This window comes from Typopeltis vanoorti, chromosome 2 (assembly GCF_054136105.1).
Source record: "Typopeltis vanoorti isolate ZY-2024b chromosome 2, IOZ_Tvanoo_1.0, whole genome shotgun sequence".
In the NCBI taxonomy this organism is placed as follows: domain Eukaryota; kingdom Metazoa; phylum Arthropoda; class Arachnida; order Uropygi; family Thelyphonidae; genus Typopeltis; species Typopeltis vanoorti.
The window spans coordinates 159,120,713-159,140,416 of record NC_143550.1 but is presented as its reverse complement, the minus strand read 5'-3'; the positions used below and the strand labels follow the sequence as shown (position 1 = coordinate 159,140,416).

Below are 19,704 nucleotides of genomic sequence, written 5' to 3'. Positions count from 1 at the left end.
ATTTGTTTTAAATTATATGTTTCATAATGAGATTGTTCAATTTAAACCTACCTTTGGTTTTGAGAACCATATAAAAACTACAAAACGCGCTTTTTTCTCCTCTTTTTTTTTCGTTTTCTCCTACCGTTTTTTCTCTCTCCTTCGTGTAGATTGGCTACAACATATTCCTGGTAGTTTAGTTTCTCATGCATTATGACTGGGTCATTGGAACTCTGCGCCAGTGGGGTGCTCAGAATTTAATCTTGGGGGGGGGGGGGGGGGTGAGTTGAGTAGACGATTTCTGAATACATACTACGCATCGCATACGGCCTATAACTGAGCATCTGCAATGATCGGTAATTCATAAGTAGTACAGAAATAGAAGACACGACACAACATAAATAAATAAAAAAAAAAGGAATTTTAATTAGGAAAAGATTTTTGGAAAATTTCTAGGATTTTTTTTTTCTTTGGGGGTGCCAGGGTCCCTTACCCCCCCCCCCCCCCCCCCCCCACTCCTCTGGATGCGCCACTGCTCTGCGCATACTAGTAAGCATATGTAGCACAATTTAAATAAAATATGCATGGTCGGCTTTATGGCAAGGTCGCTGAGAACAATTTTCAAAGCCATTTTTCTAGTGCTGGATTTCTTGTTTTTAATATATTAATTCTAATACGAGAAGTTGCAAAACCTATAGCACAACAGTGGCGAAAATACCAATAGATTACTTCTTTGGGAAGAAGAAAAAGAAAAAAAAAAAAAAGAAACCTATCTATTGATACGTTTCCTGAACATTTGGATGTTGTAATCTTGCAGAATTCAGTAACTCAATATTGACAAAGACCAAGAGAACAAGAAACTAATTTAGCAAGTTTGGGAGTTGTATTGCGAATGCATGTTGAATAAAGCTGCGTGTGTGTTTTTACAGGCTTTAGAGGAAAAATGTAAGCTGGTTCAGCAGAACAGCTGAACCAACTTACATGAAAATAGAAAGGGCTCAGGATCGAAACAGAACGCTTGTGAGAGAGTGGGTTGCAGTTAGTCAGTGTGAGAGATGAGACTATCATTCAAACGCATTTCTCTCTTCTGGATAGCATGGAGAAAGGGTGGTTTTTGGTGCACGAGCCACAGAAAGATAGTCAGACTATAAGATAGCCGATATACAGTTAAGGATAGAAATAATTTTCCAGAATTAAGTGAACGCACCAGAATCGATTGAAAAAAAAAAAAAATCCAAATATCTGAAATAGCAACGTTAAGCAACATCTGAAATCAGTTTTAATTATGACCACAAATATAAAGAAAATTATTGCATATTCGCGAAATATGCGTTATTGTTAAAATCTAATTTTAACTGTTTTAAAAGTTTGAAAACATCTTTTTGTTTGTGAAAACCTCGTCGTTGGAAAAAGCTTTTACAGCGAAAATAAATTCTATTAAAAATCTGAAACTAAGTTAACTGCATCCCTGGCGTCAACTTCCATGTTTTTATATATTCTTCAGCATTTTCACTACTATTCGAAGAGAATAAAGACTCAGGTAATGGTAAGCCAGCTCAATATTTTTCTAACGAGTTTTATAAATGAACAAGAAATCTATCCTAATGAAGAATCCATTCTGGAAAAGTCAAAAGAAATGGCCCACCCCATCCTAGTGCAAAAACAGTTTGACACTTCAGTGCTAGTTGGGTCACATCTGTCTGGCTATAAATTCTAGAAATCAAAGATTATGAGAATGCTAGAAACGTATTTATTGGAACTCTGGTCAACAGAGTGCTACTTACGTCAATATAAAGTTATCACAATAGCTGGCTGCGAGTCTGGCACTTCTCAAAACCAGTTAATCCAGTGCTGCATTTGGTATATGGGAGCAGGAGTGAAAATGAAAACTAAGTTGTCAACTTGTAGGATCCGATTTTTAGCGTGTTGAGGTAGTGATAAAGAGGGAGGGGTTCCCATGATTAGGTGACCTGCTTGAACGGGAAAGTTATTTGAGAAATGTACGTAAGTTTTCATATATGTGAATCACAACTAAGATATTGTAATCCTATAGTACATCCGTACCGTGGAGGTTCTGAGAGGTAGGTAATCCGAAAAAATACTCTGGAGACTAAATACAGAACTGTTTTTAAGCCAGTTAGACCTCTAGTCACATCTACCACCTGAAGACATTCACGACCATCCATACCCATGGTATGATTCGAGCTCATGGTTTGTTGGTTGTTCAAGCGAATAAGCCATCCATGCGGCTAGCTAGCTTGGTATAAGTTAATACGTACGTACCATCGAATGAAGAACGATCCATATGGTCCTCACTCGAGAGTAGGGACTTTATGAGAATTGTTTCATATTCATGTTTCGAGAGATTCGTTCACGCAAGAATTATTCTAAAGTACAGTTGATTTAACTCAGGCGGTCTCTTTACCGTACCTAATAATAACGTTGATTAAAGCAAAACAAAAATGCATAGAAAAAATCGAAATATTAGAAATATGTAAGACAAAGAAAAAATTAGTTTAATAAAAATGAGTGGTTACTTTTCATTCCTGCGACAAGTTGTGGAGCTTGTGAATTTTAATGTAAAGTTGGAAATAGTCTTGTTTGGCCATACTCGATAAAGAATTATTGTGTACATGGTCTTTAAATAGATTTTAATGAAAGAGTTTTTAACTCCAATTATTAGATGTAAATTATTTTTGTACCTTTTTGTTTTTTCATCGATTGAATCGACTACTATAGGCTTTGTGAACTATTAAATAATACTTTGCAATATATATAATATTTGAGTTTTAACCGGGAAGGAAGACGACAGAGAGAAAGAAATCATTTAATTACGTGACTTATTATTATTATTCATTTGAACCGCTTAGCTCTTTTATACTATTGTGCTTTTCCCTAAGTCAGTAGTTGGTAGGATAGCAATGCTACATTACTAGGGAATTATTATTATAGGCATAGTAGTTTCCTGTTGCCTTTCTTACCTGTAGATAGGTGTTGTGCATGCACGAGGTCAGTTTGCCTCGTGAAAACATCCTGAGGGATGAAAAACTGGGTTTCCTGGAGGGAAAAAAATCCTCCATATGCATATGAGCCTGGCTAACTCACCATTTGAATGAAAAGACCTGATAATGGTTTCCTCACGTCATAGACGGGACTCGAACCCAGATCTTTCTGACCAAAGGGCTTTGTCGAAACCAACTGAGCCAGATGAGCTATGGAGGCTCTTTCATATACTGTTAGGAGACGATAAGTAACGGAAGAACCAACTACTTTAGAGTTTTCCTCCGCTTCTTCAATGAACAGGTTTCTTAGTACTATTTCACTGTTTATTAAGTCTTCACAGTACAACAGTTCCGAGAAGAGGGATTGTGCTATTTGGTTAGAATGACTTACGTTCGGATCCCATCTACCACCTCATCAATAATATTCATTTATACTTTCCTCTAAAGGCGAGTTAGCCGGTCTTATATGATGCTGAAATGATATTTCTTCCTAGAAACTCGAGTGTTTTTTGTCTCTCATCAAATTACCAAAAAAAAGAATGCATATTAAAATGCAGTTGATTTGTTAATGGAAGCTGAGCCTCTATAGCTGAGTTGGTTTAGACGAGCCCTTTGGTTGGAAAGACCAGGGTTCGAATCCTGTCTATAGCATGAGGAACCTTTAGCTGGTCTCATAAGGAGGCGGCGGGTTTTCCCTCCCGGAAACTCGGGTTTTCGTCCCTCAAAGCAAGCAAACAGCAAGAAGGTGTCGAACGCCTGCACACGGTGAAGTGTGGATCTACGTGTGAGCGTAAATCGGGAAGGAAAGTTTGGCGGGTTCCATTCAGGTGTCTTTTGAGAAATGACACAGATTAATTTGCGAGCTAGTGAGGTATGTGGTAGTTGCGAAAATCCATGTTTCTCGACTTTGCGCACCATGGTGTTCACGTGTTCTCCGTCAGTTTATCCACAGTCATGAAAAAGCGCTGCTACAAAATAAGGGATAAGCAGTATTGGTATAAGTGGTTTTCCTTATTTCATTTTAAAATCGGTAGGATTCCTTGTATTAAAATCGGCTGGAGGTCGACAAATGTTAACCCACTAGTTATGTGAATGTCCGAAATCGTAAGTTTTGGTCATTAAAGCCTCTTTGAATAGTATTAGCGAAGGATCATTAGGACATTGAATACGAACCAGCCAGTCACTGTATTAGGTTTATAAGAAGCTTGAAACTCGTCTTCTTATAAACCAGATTTTCTGTGTTAAACACACACACAAAATTCTGTTAGATAAAACTCGGCCAACTGAGCTATTCCGCTGTGCTATGAGCGCGTGCGCACGTGCTTTTAATATTGCAGCTGAGATAATGAACGGTTTATTTTGTGGTTTAGTGCATGTGAAGTTGTACACCAAATTAAGAAAAAAAATAATTTTTTTTTTAAGAATTTTTATTGCTAAATGAGAAGTGTAAACTGAAAACCTGGATGCCGATTGCATAGCGTCTCCGCTCTCCAACCAACAGATTGGATTCGAAGTGCACATGGTTGTTTGTGAATATGTTTAGATAGTAGATGAAATTCATCTACTTTTCAGACTCTTCTTTTCTTTTTATGTTAAGAGAGAGAGAGAAAGAGAAGATTTTGCAGAATATTGTGCGATGGAAAGAAGCGAACATCACAATCTGCATGTAGTTGCACTCACTGAGATGGAAAGCATTTCAGGTGAGGTAATTTATTTTTTGTAATTCTATCCCGGAGAATTTCAGAAGCTGTAGTATGACATAACTGTGGGTGGGCCAAGGACGAAATATGACTTTTCTAGTTATTTTTTTTAAGTCTGTTCTCAAGCTTAACGAGTTCGGCAATTAAACAACAGGAAAAATAGGAGGAAAAGATAAACAGTATTCACAAAATAAACATTTTTCCGTGTTCTCATCACTCAGTGATATTGTCGTCTTATAGTTGCTTTGGCTTAAAGCGAACATATTTTAATATGACTGTTTGACATATGAGTGGTTGTCTTATACAAATTGTGCTTCCGCTTGCCACTAATAAGTATCAGTCACGTGATATGTATATCTAGTTTTGTTTACTACTTCGTTATAACTCAAAAGTATCATTCACCATGCTATAAAGCATTTCATTCCATTCAAAATTCTCTTTAGTGAATATCAAATGAGAGTACCATCTAATTTTGAATGTTTAGTCCGTTTGCTGCTCCTAAAAGCTTTTATAATTATTTCAAAGGAACGGCAAGATATTGCTTCGAAAATGAAGTTACAGAGAATGTAACTCATCCTTCAAATTACAGTAATGTTCTATTGTCCAAACATGTTGGTTCGTGTGACATGATGGGCAAATCATAAAGGCATTTCCAGTTTGTATTACGTAATAAAAATAGAATGGAAAACTCCAGTATATGTTGCTAGACATTCTGGTCATGACTGATATACATGGGCGAGTTGACGAATTTCGGATGCGGTCAAAAAGTTTACTTGAACAGAATAATAGTGAGATGACTACATTCTTTGTATCATTTAGTAATAGTACCTTATAAAAGGGTTTTCAAATTTGTGATACTACAAATATACAAGGAGCTCTGTTTTGACGAGACTTCACAGCTGTCAGGTTTGTTGTTCTTTGGGATGAAAACCGAAACAGTAAAGGCTATGAAGACTCTCTCTCTCTGTGATGCTATAAATTGCGTGTGTTCTTCTGGCCAATTTGCCTGTTTTGCTGGAGGAATAACCCTTTCACTTCCGTACGAGACTGACTAACTCATCTTTAGTTTGAAAACTCTTATAAAAGTTCTTGTTCTTCTGGTGTTAGACGAGATTCAAACCAAAGTCTTCCCATCCAGAGTGCATCGTTGAGCTACAAACGCGGAGTGTTCCAAAAAACTACCCATAACCAGACTACTGGTTATCGCGAATATTTGTTATCAAATAGACAACCGGAAAGTTAAAAATGTCCATTTAAAATTTTTCTGCCACGCTGATATTCGTAACAGAATATTACTGATGGTGCTTCTCACATCTTTTCAGCATTTCCACTGGATATATATCTCGGTTTTTGCGTATACTCTAAATCTTAAGTAATGTACTGCAGTTTCTCGCTTAAACCTTCAATGTTTAAGTTGTGCCAGTTCTGCTTCTTTGCCTTTTATCGTTTAGGTCTTTCTATGCGGACTCCGAGGCCCACTTTTCTCAGTAAACCACTCGAAAAGCAGAAGTGTCTCAGAAATTTCGGGACTACGTGAATTTTTGTTTCTTTCGTGCGCGCTGAACATCTTAAGAACAGATAATTTCATCCCCCTCTTGCTTATCTTAAAGTGAAAAGTTAAATTGTAAAGCCTATCAGTAACGTTCTTATTAGCACCCCCCTCCTTGATTTACAGCTTGACTTTTTTAACTTTAAATCACGTTTATTTCTTAACATACTGTATAGTGTCTGCGTGAAGTGTACATGTTCCGTAAAGAAAAGAATGTTCCGGTGGGAAAATTAGACATACTGTAATGTAATGAGTTTAAGTGGTCTCAGTCACGAGTATTTGTGCGATTTGACCATACGCGGCTCACTCCTATAGATTTTGTAACTTCCGTGGTGTAGGGTTGCTATAAAATGTTAACAGCGCTGGACTTCGTGCCATGCAACTTAGTTGTTTGCAAACAAATGACTGCATTTTCTACCTGCAGAAGTGAATAAATACTCGCTGATTCTTTGTAGGGGAAACTATAGTGTTGCTTTCTCCTGCGTTGCTGGTCACGTCCAAATGTATTTTATTTATTTACATGATTCGGAAAAGCAGAAACACTCGTTACAACGAAAGAGTGTTCTCGTAGCAACTGGAAAAGAAAAGATTACATTTAATAATATGACATTCACCATCCTAAAAACAGACTTCTCATTACAGCTTTCAAAGCATTGCTTTTCAAAAAGAAATTGGCACGTCTCACGAATACCGAAAGAAAGCCATCAGTGTATTACTGTAATCTAGAGGAAAATCATACTGTAAGAGAACTCTCCCCGTCACTTGAGCCTCCGCAGCTCAGTCAGTATTGATGATTCTCTCTGGTTTTAAAAGACCAGAAATCGAAACCCGTCAAGGACGCGAAGAACCTTTAGAAGGATTTTTTTTTTTTTTTTTCATCTGATAGTAAACTGGAAGATTGGAGTTTACGCAATGAATCCAATGCACTGGATTCATAGCCTTAGCTGCTTCTGCCATAATTGCAAGCAACCATCCCCCGTCTTTTTCAGGATCCACTTCCAAACTGCTTTTGTAATTATTTTAACACGCGGATTGATCATTTTCTGAATACTTCCAGTTTATTTCATTAGCTATTGCAAATTGAAGTATCCCCTTAATTAAGGAAGCGTTTTTTTTTTTTTTTTTTTTTTTTTTTTTGTAATATAGAGTAGTTATAAATATTATACGGTTAATGGTAATAACTGATATATGTCATGGACTTCGCTTAACACATTGCACTGTCTGTGGCAGTGGTACGAACTGTAAACGAGAACCTACCGATTTCCAAAAAAAAAAATAATAATAATAATAAGGCTAAAAGAATACTGTCAGCTCCCTTCGGGAAGTGAAAAGACATTAAAACATTTATTTATTTATTTCTATTATTGAATTACTTTGATGTTATGGTTAACGATACAATTTCTGAATTATTCAGCTTTGATTTCTTGTTTAATAATGAGGAATGGCAACAGACTATATGTGGATGTTTGCAATGGGAGGGGAGCAATTTCAAGTTTACATAGAGTAACAATATGTTTCGTGCTATTATGCTCTACCACTGAGCATAATTTATGACACAGTCTGTCATAAATGTGTTGCTTTTGATTTTCGTTATAATGTTGTTTTAGATCACATAAGCAAATATACTGAGTAAATGTAAATACCACATTGTGTATTACATTTCTAAAATAAGGGAAGAAATGATTTCCCTGTTATTTGCTGTGGAATAAAGAATAAACTTGGAAAAGAAATCAAACTTCGTTAAAAATGTCCATCTCGAAGTGTGTATGATGATATTCTACAGGCAGTAGCTTATTGCTTAATTGTTTTGTCTGTACGTAATTGGTTTCGTGGCACTTTTCACAAATCTTTTGCTAATTTCACGTTAATGTAATCCAACTTGCAGCTTTCCGATAACAACGCTGACGTCACATGACGTACATTACAGACGTCTGATTCAGAGATAAAAACCTAACGAAATTAATTTTCACTAATAAAAAGTAAACGGTGCTAAAGCACAATTGATACCTAGCGCCATCATATTAGTGATATTTCATTAACAAATTTCCTTAAGGATTAGGAAATTTTAGAATTAAAAACAACTTAATGGCTGATTTTTTTTCTTTTCTTGGTAATGAGGCGACGACAGTGCAAGGTTGTAATCGCGTTATCACTATTAAATCACGTAATTCAGTACTACGGATAACCTGTCACTGCATGGCTATTTCTGGGTCATTAAGAGGTCCCCGCCTGTTGTCGGAATCTGTAGTGACCTCGATATGCTTTTTTTTCTTTTTTTTGGTTCTTTTCAGAGGAGATCAAATGTAAATTACTTAAGTAAAGTTTGTTCTTCTTACGACGTTTTTTTTTTCCTTCTCTCTTTCCAATTGCTCCCGCCTCTTCCTGTAAGGTTAAAATAACCCCACAGGAGGGAGGATCTGGCGTAGGCGTTCTTCATTATGTCAGATTGACGAGAGATGAGAGGTGAAGATAGCCGAGAGGAAATAATTATGATTTACAGCTACTCTGACCTTGCAAAGTGCTGATGGAATTGGGAAGTGTGGGATGCAGAGACAGGTTTTTGGCAGTATTAACGTGTTGGAGAAGTGCCCATGTTTGTGTATTAGCAAGTTTATCTTTATGACAGGACACGGAACCATAGTTATAAACACGTATCAAATGTGTTTAAAGCGATAAGCACTCGTTGCAAGAAAAGTGATCGGTGCCACGAAGAGTTTGACCGATGATTAGACGATTTATGCACCTTCCTGTTGAAAAAAATACAATATTTTGTTTGCTGTAATCTGCAAAGAAAGATTATAAACTTTATTGTAAACATATAATTTTGATCAGGTGCTTATTTTCGCCATCTTGAAAATAGCATTAATAACAAGAAATGGTCGTTTCTCGATGTTTGAACGCCTTCAGTGTGTGCAGTCATGTGAACTACATTCGTACTTCTTTTGGAAAGATTAGGTTTGAATCCTGTCTTGGACGGATGAGACCTATATAGGGACTTTTCAAGTAACGATCTCATGCGAAAGAGTTGAATTTTTCATTCCACAAAGCAGGCTAACCGGCCATAGAACACACATTTGAATAACGACAATATTGACCTCATAGCCTTAGTTTCTTCGGCTGTAATTCTATCCATCCCAACTTATTGATGTTAAATGCGCGCATGATTTCTTGAAGATTATCATTGCCAGTTCTCCTTTAACTCATCGTATCTTCCATTTATTAGCTGACCTGTTATTGCCAAGTCATTTGGCTTTCTTGAACCTAATGTTAGGATAAGATGGTTTATTTTAATCTCCGGAATGTCTGCTAATTATGCGTGTTCCCTGGTCTGTTTGTCAGTTTTTCTAGAGTCCTAAGAGTTCTCATACGGTAGTGACAGGATCCCTTACCGCTGCATCAGACTGAACCTATGAAGCGCTATAAATTTTAAGATTCTTGTTGATATTTTTAGGTGGTAGAAAATTAGATCTGCATGAAACTACCACCCTGCAGGAGGACTGCATGGTTTGAAAAAAATTATCGTTGGTTGATATCTAGAGCTGATTTCCGATTGTGTAACTCAGTCTGTCTATGATACTAATAATGATTGTGATTACTCCCAAATAATTGTCACCAAAAAAAAGTATTTTTATTATTACTAAAAATAGTAATAATAAAAATAATCACTCATATGAAAGTTTATTTTTTAATTTTGCGTTGAAATTTCTTCTTCACACAGATACATTGTCAAATTCATACGTGTTTAATGAAATCATTTGAAATGTCAAACTGCCAGTTCAATATGTAGTAATAGTTGTTTTGTTTGTATGTTGAGAGAAAGGGGGAGGGGGGGTCTGGACCAGCTCACTCTTCTTATACCTGGGAGTAGGGGAAGCAGTAAAAGAGCTTCGCATTTTTGATTTAAAAATTCTCATTTTTTTAAATGAGAATTTTATTTCCGATCTTTCCAAAGAAAGGAAGATTTGGAGAAATCGCTGAGAACACATGTCGCATTTCCGATCATTCCCGTGAAGAAAAACACGATCATATGCAATAATAGAATATTTAACTAACTAAACTGGTTAACGGATATTTCATTTTTATAGTCTGATATAGCACTGGTGCTCGGATGTTATTGTTAGTAGATTCATTCTTTCTCCTTAACCACTTACCTACGCACTAAACTGTTGTGTTAGAGGTCTTGGGGCCTCTTTATGGAGTTAGTATAAATCTGAAAGGCCTGTTTGAAGTAAGATAGTTATTCAAAAAACATAGACCTTAATTACCAATTAGCTGATAAAGAAGCGCGCTTGTGAGATAAAGAGAGGGAACAACAGCTGCGGGGATTTGAAGGTGACAATGAGCTGAAACTTCCACAGATCTCTCCTTTTGAATGTAGCCATTTAAATATATTGTTTGCTTCGTATTTCGTTTTGGACGAAGTGCCTCGTTACAGCATGTGTTTTATCAGCTCTTGTTAACAAAGACTTGACGTCTTATTTTAGGAATGGGTGATATGCAAAAGACTTACGCATATAAAAGAAACTCCATTTCACATTACAGACGAGCATCTAGAAAAGATGAAACTGCTTATTATTCGTTTGCTGGAATAAATTTAATCCCAGTAGAGAGATTGATTTTTCGAATACTTGCAAATCTTAATGGTATGTTTCGATACGAAAAAAAAAGAAATTGTCAACATGCGTACTGGTTCCATAAGGATAGTTGTGGATGCATTGAGCGTAGAACTTTTCTTCTAAATGCTCCTAAACATAGTTGCTATAATAGAGGATAATCGACTGCCCATGGCGGTTCCTTCATCATATTTATAAACTTTATTCCTTCAGGTGAAACATCGTGAATTAAGTACAGATATGCATAACTATACATTGTTGTAAGAAGATCTTGATAAATTTTCCAGAGAGAGTCAAACGAAGTATATTCTTGAATAGGCAGGTGATGTTATTCCATGATATCAGAAGGATCGAGTCTTAAATCTTTAGTTTTTGAGAGACAGTCCTTGGTCTTTTTCATGTATGAACTTGCTTGATCTGTTAGATTCAAAGTAGCAGTTTAAAAAAAAAAAAAACTCAAGACATATCATGTTAAGCCTCTCAGGATGTAGGTGATATGTTCTATGGTTTGCCAAAGGTTCACAAATTGATTACGCTTTGAGACAGTTATATAGGTCTAGAGCAGGACTGTTCATATTGGCAGTCTTGCCTATAGAATTGTCAAATTCCTGTCCAACGTTTCTCTTTGTCATCGGTCACTTTGTAATGATAATTGTATTCGTAATTTCATTATTAATGTCAGTCACTCCGCAGTAGTTGTAAATCGTAGCATATTTAGTGCCGTGGGAATAAATATTACATAATTTGAAGTTGTTTAAAAGGCATGGCAATCCCGAAAGTATTTCAGCATATCCTCAAGCCACCAGTCTTTGGCGAGTAATATGTCTCATTTCTGCTGAAAACAGCTACTTTGTAGAGGTACTTTTATTTTAGTCTTCTTCTCTCCTTCAACCCAATGATTGGTGGAGTAGTGATGATACTTTATTTTATTTTGGTAAAGGAATCAAAGTCACGGGGGACTCCTTTTAGTAGAGCGGGACGAATACTGAAATGCTTCCTCTTCCATCGGTTCAGAAGTCGCTTGACAGGTTCTGTTGCTTGGCGGAACAAATGACAAGGAGTGGGGTGGCCCTCCAATGTCTTCATTTGCAATTTTGACTACAGTACTAAGGAAACGAATAGTAGTGCTAGGCTTGAACTGTTTCATCCTTTGGTAGCAGAATGAAACTGTTGTCCTTTTCCAAATGCCGAAGGAGAATGCTCTCACTGTGATAGACAACAATTAACGTTCTTTGTTTGATTGATTTTTGCCCGAGAGTTTTTCATTTTTTTCTTGTAACTAATGGCGGATCACCTTGATGTTACTTGTGACTTGATGATTCAGTTCCGGTTCTTAGGATAGGATAGATAAAGCTTCACCCTCTTTGTGGCCGATCTGAGTATAATCTTTTGTTGTCAGTAGGCTGATTCCAAGCGATGGACTCAGCTTACTGTGATCTTTCTGATATGCAAACGGCGACAGACGTAACACAACATTCTAACCACTCTCAGCTTCCGGACCTGGTTGATAACCCACCTATGTTCATTTGTGGTGGGAAGGTAAATTAGTTTTCTCAATGGTGGGACGACCAGTAAGAAAGGCTTTCATCCAGCGTTCGACAGTTCCATATTGCAATGTTTTTGCCCCCCGCATTGGCAGCCCTGCAATTCGTTCATTATTTATGTTGAATATGTTCAATGCCATATTCTGTACTCAAGAGCCACTTTTTCTTTCGTACATACTGGGCGGATATGAAATTACAAGATTTCAAACTAGAAAAGCGAAACGTTATTACGATAAAGAAGGGTAGTGCAAGGTTCAAAGCGGTTTTGCATACCACATTTTTCTTTTAATAAATAAAAACTATTTATTACATAATGTTTTCCTTCTTATATACACGTAGAGCTCAATTAACAAACGGCAGCATGAATAAAAAAAAAACTTAGTTCTGTCTAAAAAATGTCTACTGAATTCCACCCGTTAGAAGGAAATTTCAATTTGGAATTCTAAATTAACATTCCCAATTAATTGTACATCAGTGGCATCTTCTGCTGCTATAGATAATAGGACGGAAAGTTGAGTTTTTGCGGTCCCTAATTTTGAGTTAATCATCAAACGGAAGGTGGTCAGCAGAGCAATTCGCCCTGCTAAGTGATGGATTAATGTTTTGCTAGTAAACTTACCGCCATCATTATTTCCCTGTTGGTTATTTATTTAAGTTAATTTTTATTTATTCATGCTTTTTTTTTTTTTTTTTTTTTTGAGTGTGGTTTTGTATAATTGACTCTGAGATAACGGAAAGCATTAACCAGGTGTTAATATTATTATTATTATTATTACGTGATCCCTCCAGGAGTTCAAAGACTCATCGAGGGAGGGCACGTACTCTACAGTTCTCTATCTCTACCACTCAATCCATCAACTACAACGAATCGCAATTACCATCATCATCTACACCAACGCCATCTACCGCCCACCACTTTCACAGACAATCGCAATATCCATGCCCACGGCGGAATTCGAATCCGCAGCCTTTTTGGTCGGAGAGCGGATATGCTGACCACTCGACCGGCTATATTATGGGCGTTGATCCCACGCGTTCTCAAGCTCGTTTATCTATTTGTGAAAAATCAGTCTTTCTTTATGAGGGAGGGGGACTTCTCGGTTAGAAAATGTTCTCGCGTCTTTGAGTGGATTCGAATTCTTGTACGTTTTTAACCAAAACGCTGTCGGCTACGAATGAACCGTTATGTGTCATAAAGTAAGGTACATTCTCAACCCAGATAATAAGAAAATCCCTTGCGTCGCCGCTGCCTCTTTCCCTTAGCAAAAAAAAATGATGCAGTCGAATCTGAAACTGTTTCCAGAATGACTCAACCCTCGTACACTTTGGTATGCGATTCTAAATGCGAAACATGCGTTCAGCAGAATGGCAGTTGACCCCAAAGTGGTAAAAACTTTTTTTTTTTTTTTTACATTTAGCAAAAGATTCTCTCGACTTTCAATTACAGTTTAGATTTATGAATTGTCCTAATATAGTAGTTTGCAAACGAGTATATGATTTTAAATTGCCTTAAAACTTTATAAATTAAATATGTGTACTTCCCCTTAACAGAATAGGTTCATTAGGTCAAGATATTAAATAGCAGTCTCAAAATGTAAAAAATGACACTTTGTTCAGAAAAATCTTTGCTGATTAAAAAAAAAAAAAGCTCTAATTCACAAAATTATTTCTTTTCAGTCTCCCAAAAGTATGAAATCTGTCCTGCAGGCGGCGTGGCTATTGACGGTTGCTTTTGGTAATCTGATTGTGGTACTGGCTGCAAAGTTGAGTTTGTTAGATACCCAAGTAAGTGTTTATAGAAAATATTAAAAATATAAATAAATGCTAAGTAATCTGTTTCATATCGAAGAATGGGGCAATTGTGTTTTAAGATAATTTTTAAAAAGAAAATTCATTTTGTGATGGCATTTAATCGCGCTTGTAAAACATAATAGAAAGGCGTAACAGAATTGATTATCTTTGGGGGTGGGGATAAAAACGCTATTATATTAATGAGAAGGGAGGGAAAAATCTACCCATTGAATTCTACAGGGTTTGCACGTTAGGCTAATTCTCAATTAAAATTATGGAATCATTTAAGGTTGAAAATGAACAAAGTAGCAACTTAAATACATTTAGGAGGAATTTAGAGCCAGAAATTACTAAATTAGACGCAAGGTGATAAATTGAGGGATGGTTCCACGATACTATTGTTTTAATGTGTTACGAGTATCATAATTGAAATTTTTTAACCGATCTAATCTTTAATCATGCCTTATTCGATTATCTTAACCTTTTTTTTTTTCCATTTTTATTTACTTAATTTTTGGGGTATTTGAAGGGGTGAAATAAGTGGCAACTGCTGCAAAGAGCAGGGAGGGTAGGCGATTATAAATTGCGCGTTTCATTTGTCACAATATTCCTTCCTCCCCCTCTTTTACCTGCAGCGAAATTCCAATCCCACCTACTGGTTGCTATTTTTGTGCGGCGGCCTGGCTACCTGTTCTTCCGTTTATCGACGTAACCTTAAACCCGGTGTAGCCCCCCCCCCCCTCACTTCACCCAACCTGTCTTTCTTTTGACCGACGTAGTCTGCACTTAATGAGAAGCTAGGCCCGCTGGACCGCCAACTAATTGCATTCTGGGTTCCGGGGGGAAACTGGATTGCCATAGTTTGAGCGTTGCCCGCCTGTCGGTGTGTCAAGATGCTTTGACCCTATTGTCGGTAGGCGGAGGTTAGAAGGAATGGGGGCGTAAGGTAGACTGTTAGAAGATTTAGCGGCAGAGCTAATTTTCTCATTGATACCGCTACTGACAGAAAGAATTAAGGGGAACCTTTGCAACCATTGTTGGACAGTTTTGTCCACCCCTTTAAGGTGTCTTTGTGCGGGGATATGTAGGATGGGGAAACACTCAAAGGGCAGACATTATCTTTCTTACTAGATCTGCAGGAAATGCTGTAAGGATGAGTTTGACATCGGGATAATGTAGAAAAGCCATCGAAATTACACACTGTTTTAAAATGAGATCATTCTCCCGCTCCTGATTTTTTTTTTCCTTTTATCGTTTTGATATAACTAGAAACAAAGAAAAATCTGCGAGGATAAGACTTAATATGAATTTATTTTTTATTTCAGTCCTCAGAGTTCTTCATGTTTGCTGGTTTGATGGGTTTGGATATGATCGTCTTCACCGTCATGGCGTTCTTCTACACGTATGTCACTGTTGACGAGGATTCCTCTTTGGAACACTCCCCTCCGATGATAAACGAAAAAGGAATCGCTAATCCTACCTTTAAAGAAGATACAAAACTGTGATACTGGAAATCTTATTTGATTCCGATGTGCCAAGATGTGGTTTCTGTCTGTTTCATGCATTCAACATTCGAGCAATCACGGTATACATTTGTATGCAGTAGCTCCTGCTAACGTACCATCATGTTTTCGTGTGCGTGTGACAGGCATCTGTTGTCTCTAAATGTGCATAACAAACTGTGCTTTCTCCATGACACAATTTGTTTCTGGCATCTTGTACAGAATTTGAACACGCAGAAACGAAGAACTGTTCTAGATGTTCTGCAAATCAGGTATTCGGCTTGTTAAGATATCCTGAGTAATTGTATCATTCCATTTTTCGGACGATGTGGCAGATTTTCGACAATGGACAGACAGAGAGATTTTCGGCCTTCCTGTTTTTTTTTTGTTTGTTTTTTGTTTTGTTTTTTTTTACTGACGTAAATGTTTTTATCATCCCGTCCATGTTTGTCCACAAACAAAATGATGATACGTGATGAGAGATTAAGGAAGACCATGTTTGTTGCAAGACTTGGACTAACTTAAACAGTAATAGTTATTTTTGAAAAAAATAAAATAAAATAATGATTTTCTAAATATATTCAGGGATCACTTTGCAACAGGTACTATTGACGAGATTTTTCTCAGAGGGAGAAATAATTGTAATTATAAAAGAAATATTTTAAATTTCCCGGTGATAAATATTTTTGATAAAATGTTTCTGTGATATTTTATGGATTTATTACCCGATTAAAAATAATTTATTTAAAGTAGGCGCCCTTAAATAATTTATAAATAAATAAATATTCCACCCGATTTTTTGTTAAAGAAAACTGAATAATTTGTAAATATTTTTTTTTTGCTTTATCATTTTAGAATCAAAGATTCTAAAAAATAATAATTTATAGAACAGTCCCTAAATAAGCATTCCTGTTTATAATATCGGATTTGTTGATTTTTATTAAATTTCGTGGAATAAATTTCAAAGCGAGCTTAATTTTTCCTGTCAATTTATTACTTATATAATTATCATGATTTCCTTTTGGATCGGAAAAAGAACTGTGTACGTGAATGAAATATATTGACGAATAAAATTTTGAAATGTTGTTCGTTTGTTGAAATTTGTAACCATTCGGTTAGCACAGCTAAAAAAAAGCTGTTTCCTTCCATCATCGCCACTGATTGGTCTGCAAATTTTGAAATTGCTACAGCCTCTATTGTCTCTTAACACGGAAAACTTAATGATTTCAAGCATTTACTCAAATTAAAACTTCCTTTGTTGTAGCCAGTTTTCTTTGTATTTGGTTTTTCCCTGTGTATTCAAAAATGATTCATCATGCAAAGCACGTCCAAAATGCAGACGGCAATTAATCTTAATCTTCAAAACAAGATAAGAACTTCGTGTAAGGTTGGTAAGTTAAACTACTATCCCGTGTTCGGAATTGTAATACCCGCATATGTTGGTTCCTTTCTCCTTCACTCTTCACATATATCCTCAATTCGAACGTGAATTCAACCATCCTGTGAAACATCTCGCCAATTTTCCAGTCATCTCCCTCATTTCGAGAATTGGTTGGAAATAAAGGATATAGTTCGATTTTAAAAAGAAAAGCGACGAGTTTCTCTTTTCGACTAGTAAACCTCGTGTCTACACCTCCTTCCAAAAACGTTTATTTTTTTTGGCCGGGGGTGGGGGACTGAAAAATTGTTACTCTAAGGGCAACAGCAACTGACCACCAGTTCTTTATGCCATTTATCCCTACTGGAAAGTCTGTTGGTGGGGGAGGGGGGGTGGAAGATGGACGGTCAACGAATGACAGCGCCGAAGATATTAGTAAGGGCATAACCCCGTTTTGAGATCGTAGGAACGAAAGAGACGGCGCCGTTTGGTATCCTCGATTCGTTTAACCAACTCACCTCTATTAACCTCTGGCATACCGCTGCTATATACGAGTGGGGGAGGATCCGTAAAGCGTTTGACTCCCGCCGTGTTCCGTACGGTTTCCACCTCCAATAAATCGTCGGTGTAATGTCGAATGGACCAGTAAGCAGGAAAAGAAGAAATAGCATGCGTGCTTCTTTCTTTCTTTGTTTTGGTGCTTCTGAAAGGATAAAACAGTGTAGGCGTCTTTCTTGATTGGATTGGCAAAGGCTGCTTCAATTAAATAGTTATGAACTTGAAGTCCTTCTTGTTGAAATCGGAATGTAACCCTGAAATGTTTCATGAAATACACAACCATTCAAATGTATCCGTCCGTATGAATGACTGGTCAGTTATTGCCAGAATTATTAAAGAAAATTGTACCACTTCTGGGAGATCGATGAATAACTTCCCTCCTATTCCACTTGTATTTCAAGTACCAGTTACTCGATGTTGCATCATTGTGGACCTTGCTCTTATTACAATGAGTCAAGGCACCGAATGATATAAAAACATTCCCCTCCCTTCTTAGGGAAGGACATCAAAGCACCAGACCTGCTGACATCGCTGTGGGGTATTCTTTCTCCGATGGCACATCAAGGGGTGGCTTAAATTGTATGAAGTGTTAATGACCGCAGTATCTTGTTTATTTCTTCATCTTTGGGCAGGTGTATGGTCGTAGAAATAGTTCAAGGAGAAGCATGAATGTATGTGATACGATAAGAAAGAAAAAATTGTCCCTCAAGGAGCTCGTGTCCCCTTGTATAATTTCCTTAAGTGTTCATTGTTACTCGACCGTTTGCATCTGTAATGTTTGAGAACAGGTTTGGATATTTGTAATCAAGAGTGTCTATCGATTCATTGATATTGCGTGATTGTATCTGTCCCTCGTTGTAGGTAGATTTCCTGGAAGTCGGCATTAATTGTGCTATTGTATTTTTTTTTTTTCGAGGGGGAGGGGACCTTGGTATGTAGTTTACGGGCCTTACGTACCCGCCTCTGGTGATTACTATCGCACATCCACAACATAAGTCTACATTTAATGTTAATTAACAAATTGCACACTAGGGGGAAGACTTATCTCTGAAGCGAATTAGATAAGCATATGTTATGGTCAGTTATTAGGAATGTTGCTTCTTCCAGATGGTAATTTTATGTAAAGGGATGGATGTCACAAACTTAATGTGTTATTCTATATTTGAAACTACTACTAACTGTGGATTAAATTATTCATACCACAATATTCTCGCATTCAAATATTGCGCGTAAAAGTAATGATTGGTTGATACAGGGACTTTTATGACAACTAAAATGACCATTATAAGGGCACAAATTCTTAAGCTTAAGTTCGCCATCCTCCCCAAAAATTTTTAAGAAATAAAAAAAAAAAAATAACGCCCCGTGTCTGAAAGCATTCAGAAGAATAAGGGGGAAAACTCCTACCTAAGTTTAAAAAGCCAAATCGGAAAACATCTGTGGCACAATATTACTAATACCATTTGTGGTCCAACTCGAAACTTAACGAATTAACTTAATTATCCAGTTCAATCACTCCATCTGTTGTTTGTTAGTATATGTGCATTTATTGCTTTCTTCCATGAAGTATTTGCAGTGCTAATGCACTTCATACCCTTTCGTGTTTGGATCCTCAAAGCCAAATCAGGTAATGATGGTTATAGAAATCTGTCGAGAATTTGACAATTCAAAAAAATACTTGAAAAAAATTAATCGAATTTAAATTTTACATGGAATATATGCAACAATCATCGTCTTCTCTGCTTTCCATAGCATCCACCCTCATGTCTGATTTATGTCTGTTTTCCCCATCTTATTTTTAATTTATAATTTTACATTACATCACCGAAGACCAACAGGTGTTGGCTGTTCTTAGAATCGTAGCGATATTGTTATCGCCGGTTTAATGAACCATCTTGTATTGACTGCTTCTAGCAGCAGAAAGAAGACGACGACGGGATTGGCATCATTAGAGATAACCCACCCTCCATTACTAAAGGTGGAGTCATTTGCAAGGGGGGGATGGGAAGTAGGTATGAAAATGACAATGCACGGTACCTTGTGTTAAATGCAAAGGAGTTTTTTTAATGGAACAAATTTAGTTTTTAT

At 36.8% G+C, this 19,704-nt stretch overlaps 1 protein-coding gene across 4 annotated transcripts in view; it reads left to right on the top strand.

Annotated features, from left to right (window-relative positions):
* Positions 1-16,765, top strand: part of LOC150109570 (solute carrier family 15 member 1) — a 440,305-nt gene extending 423,540 nt beyond the window's left edge. For all 4 annotated transcript variants that reach the window (XM_090409050.1, XM_090409043.1, XM_090409063.1 and 1 more), the window contains 2 exons: positions 14,065-14,172; positions 15,504-16,765. In XM_090409050.1, coding sequence (XP_090265176.1) covers positions 14,065-14,172; positions 15,504-15,683 — 288 coding nt within the window. In that variant the 3' untranslated portion in view covers positions 15,684-16,765. The remainder of the gene's footprint in view (positions 1-14,064; positions 14,173-15,503) is intronic.
* The last annotated feature ends 2,939 nt before the right edge of the window (positions 16,766-19,704 follow it).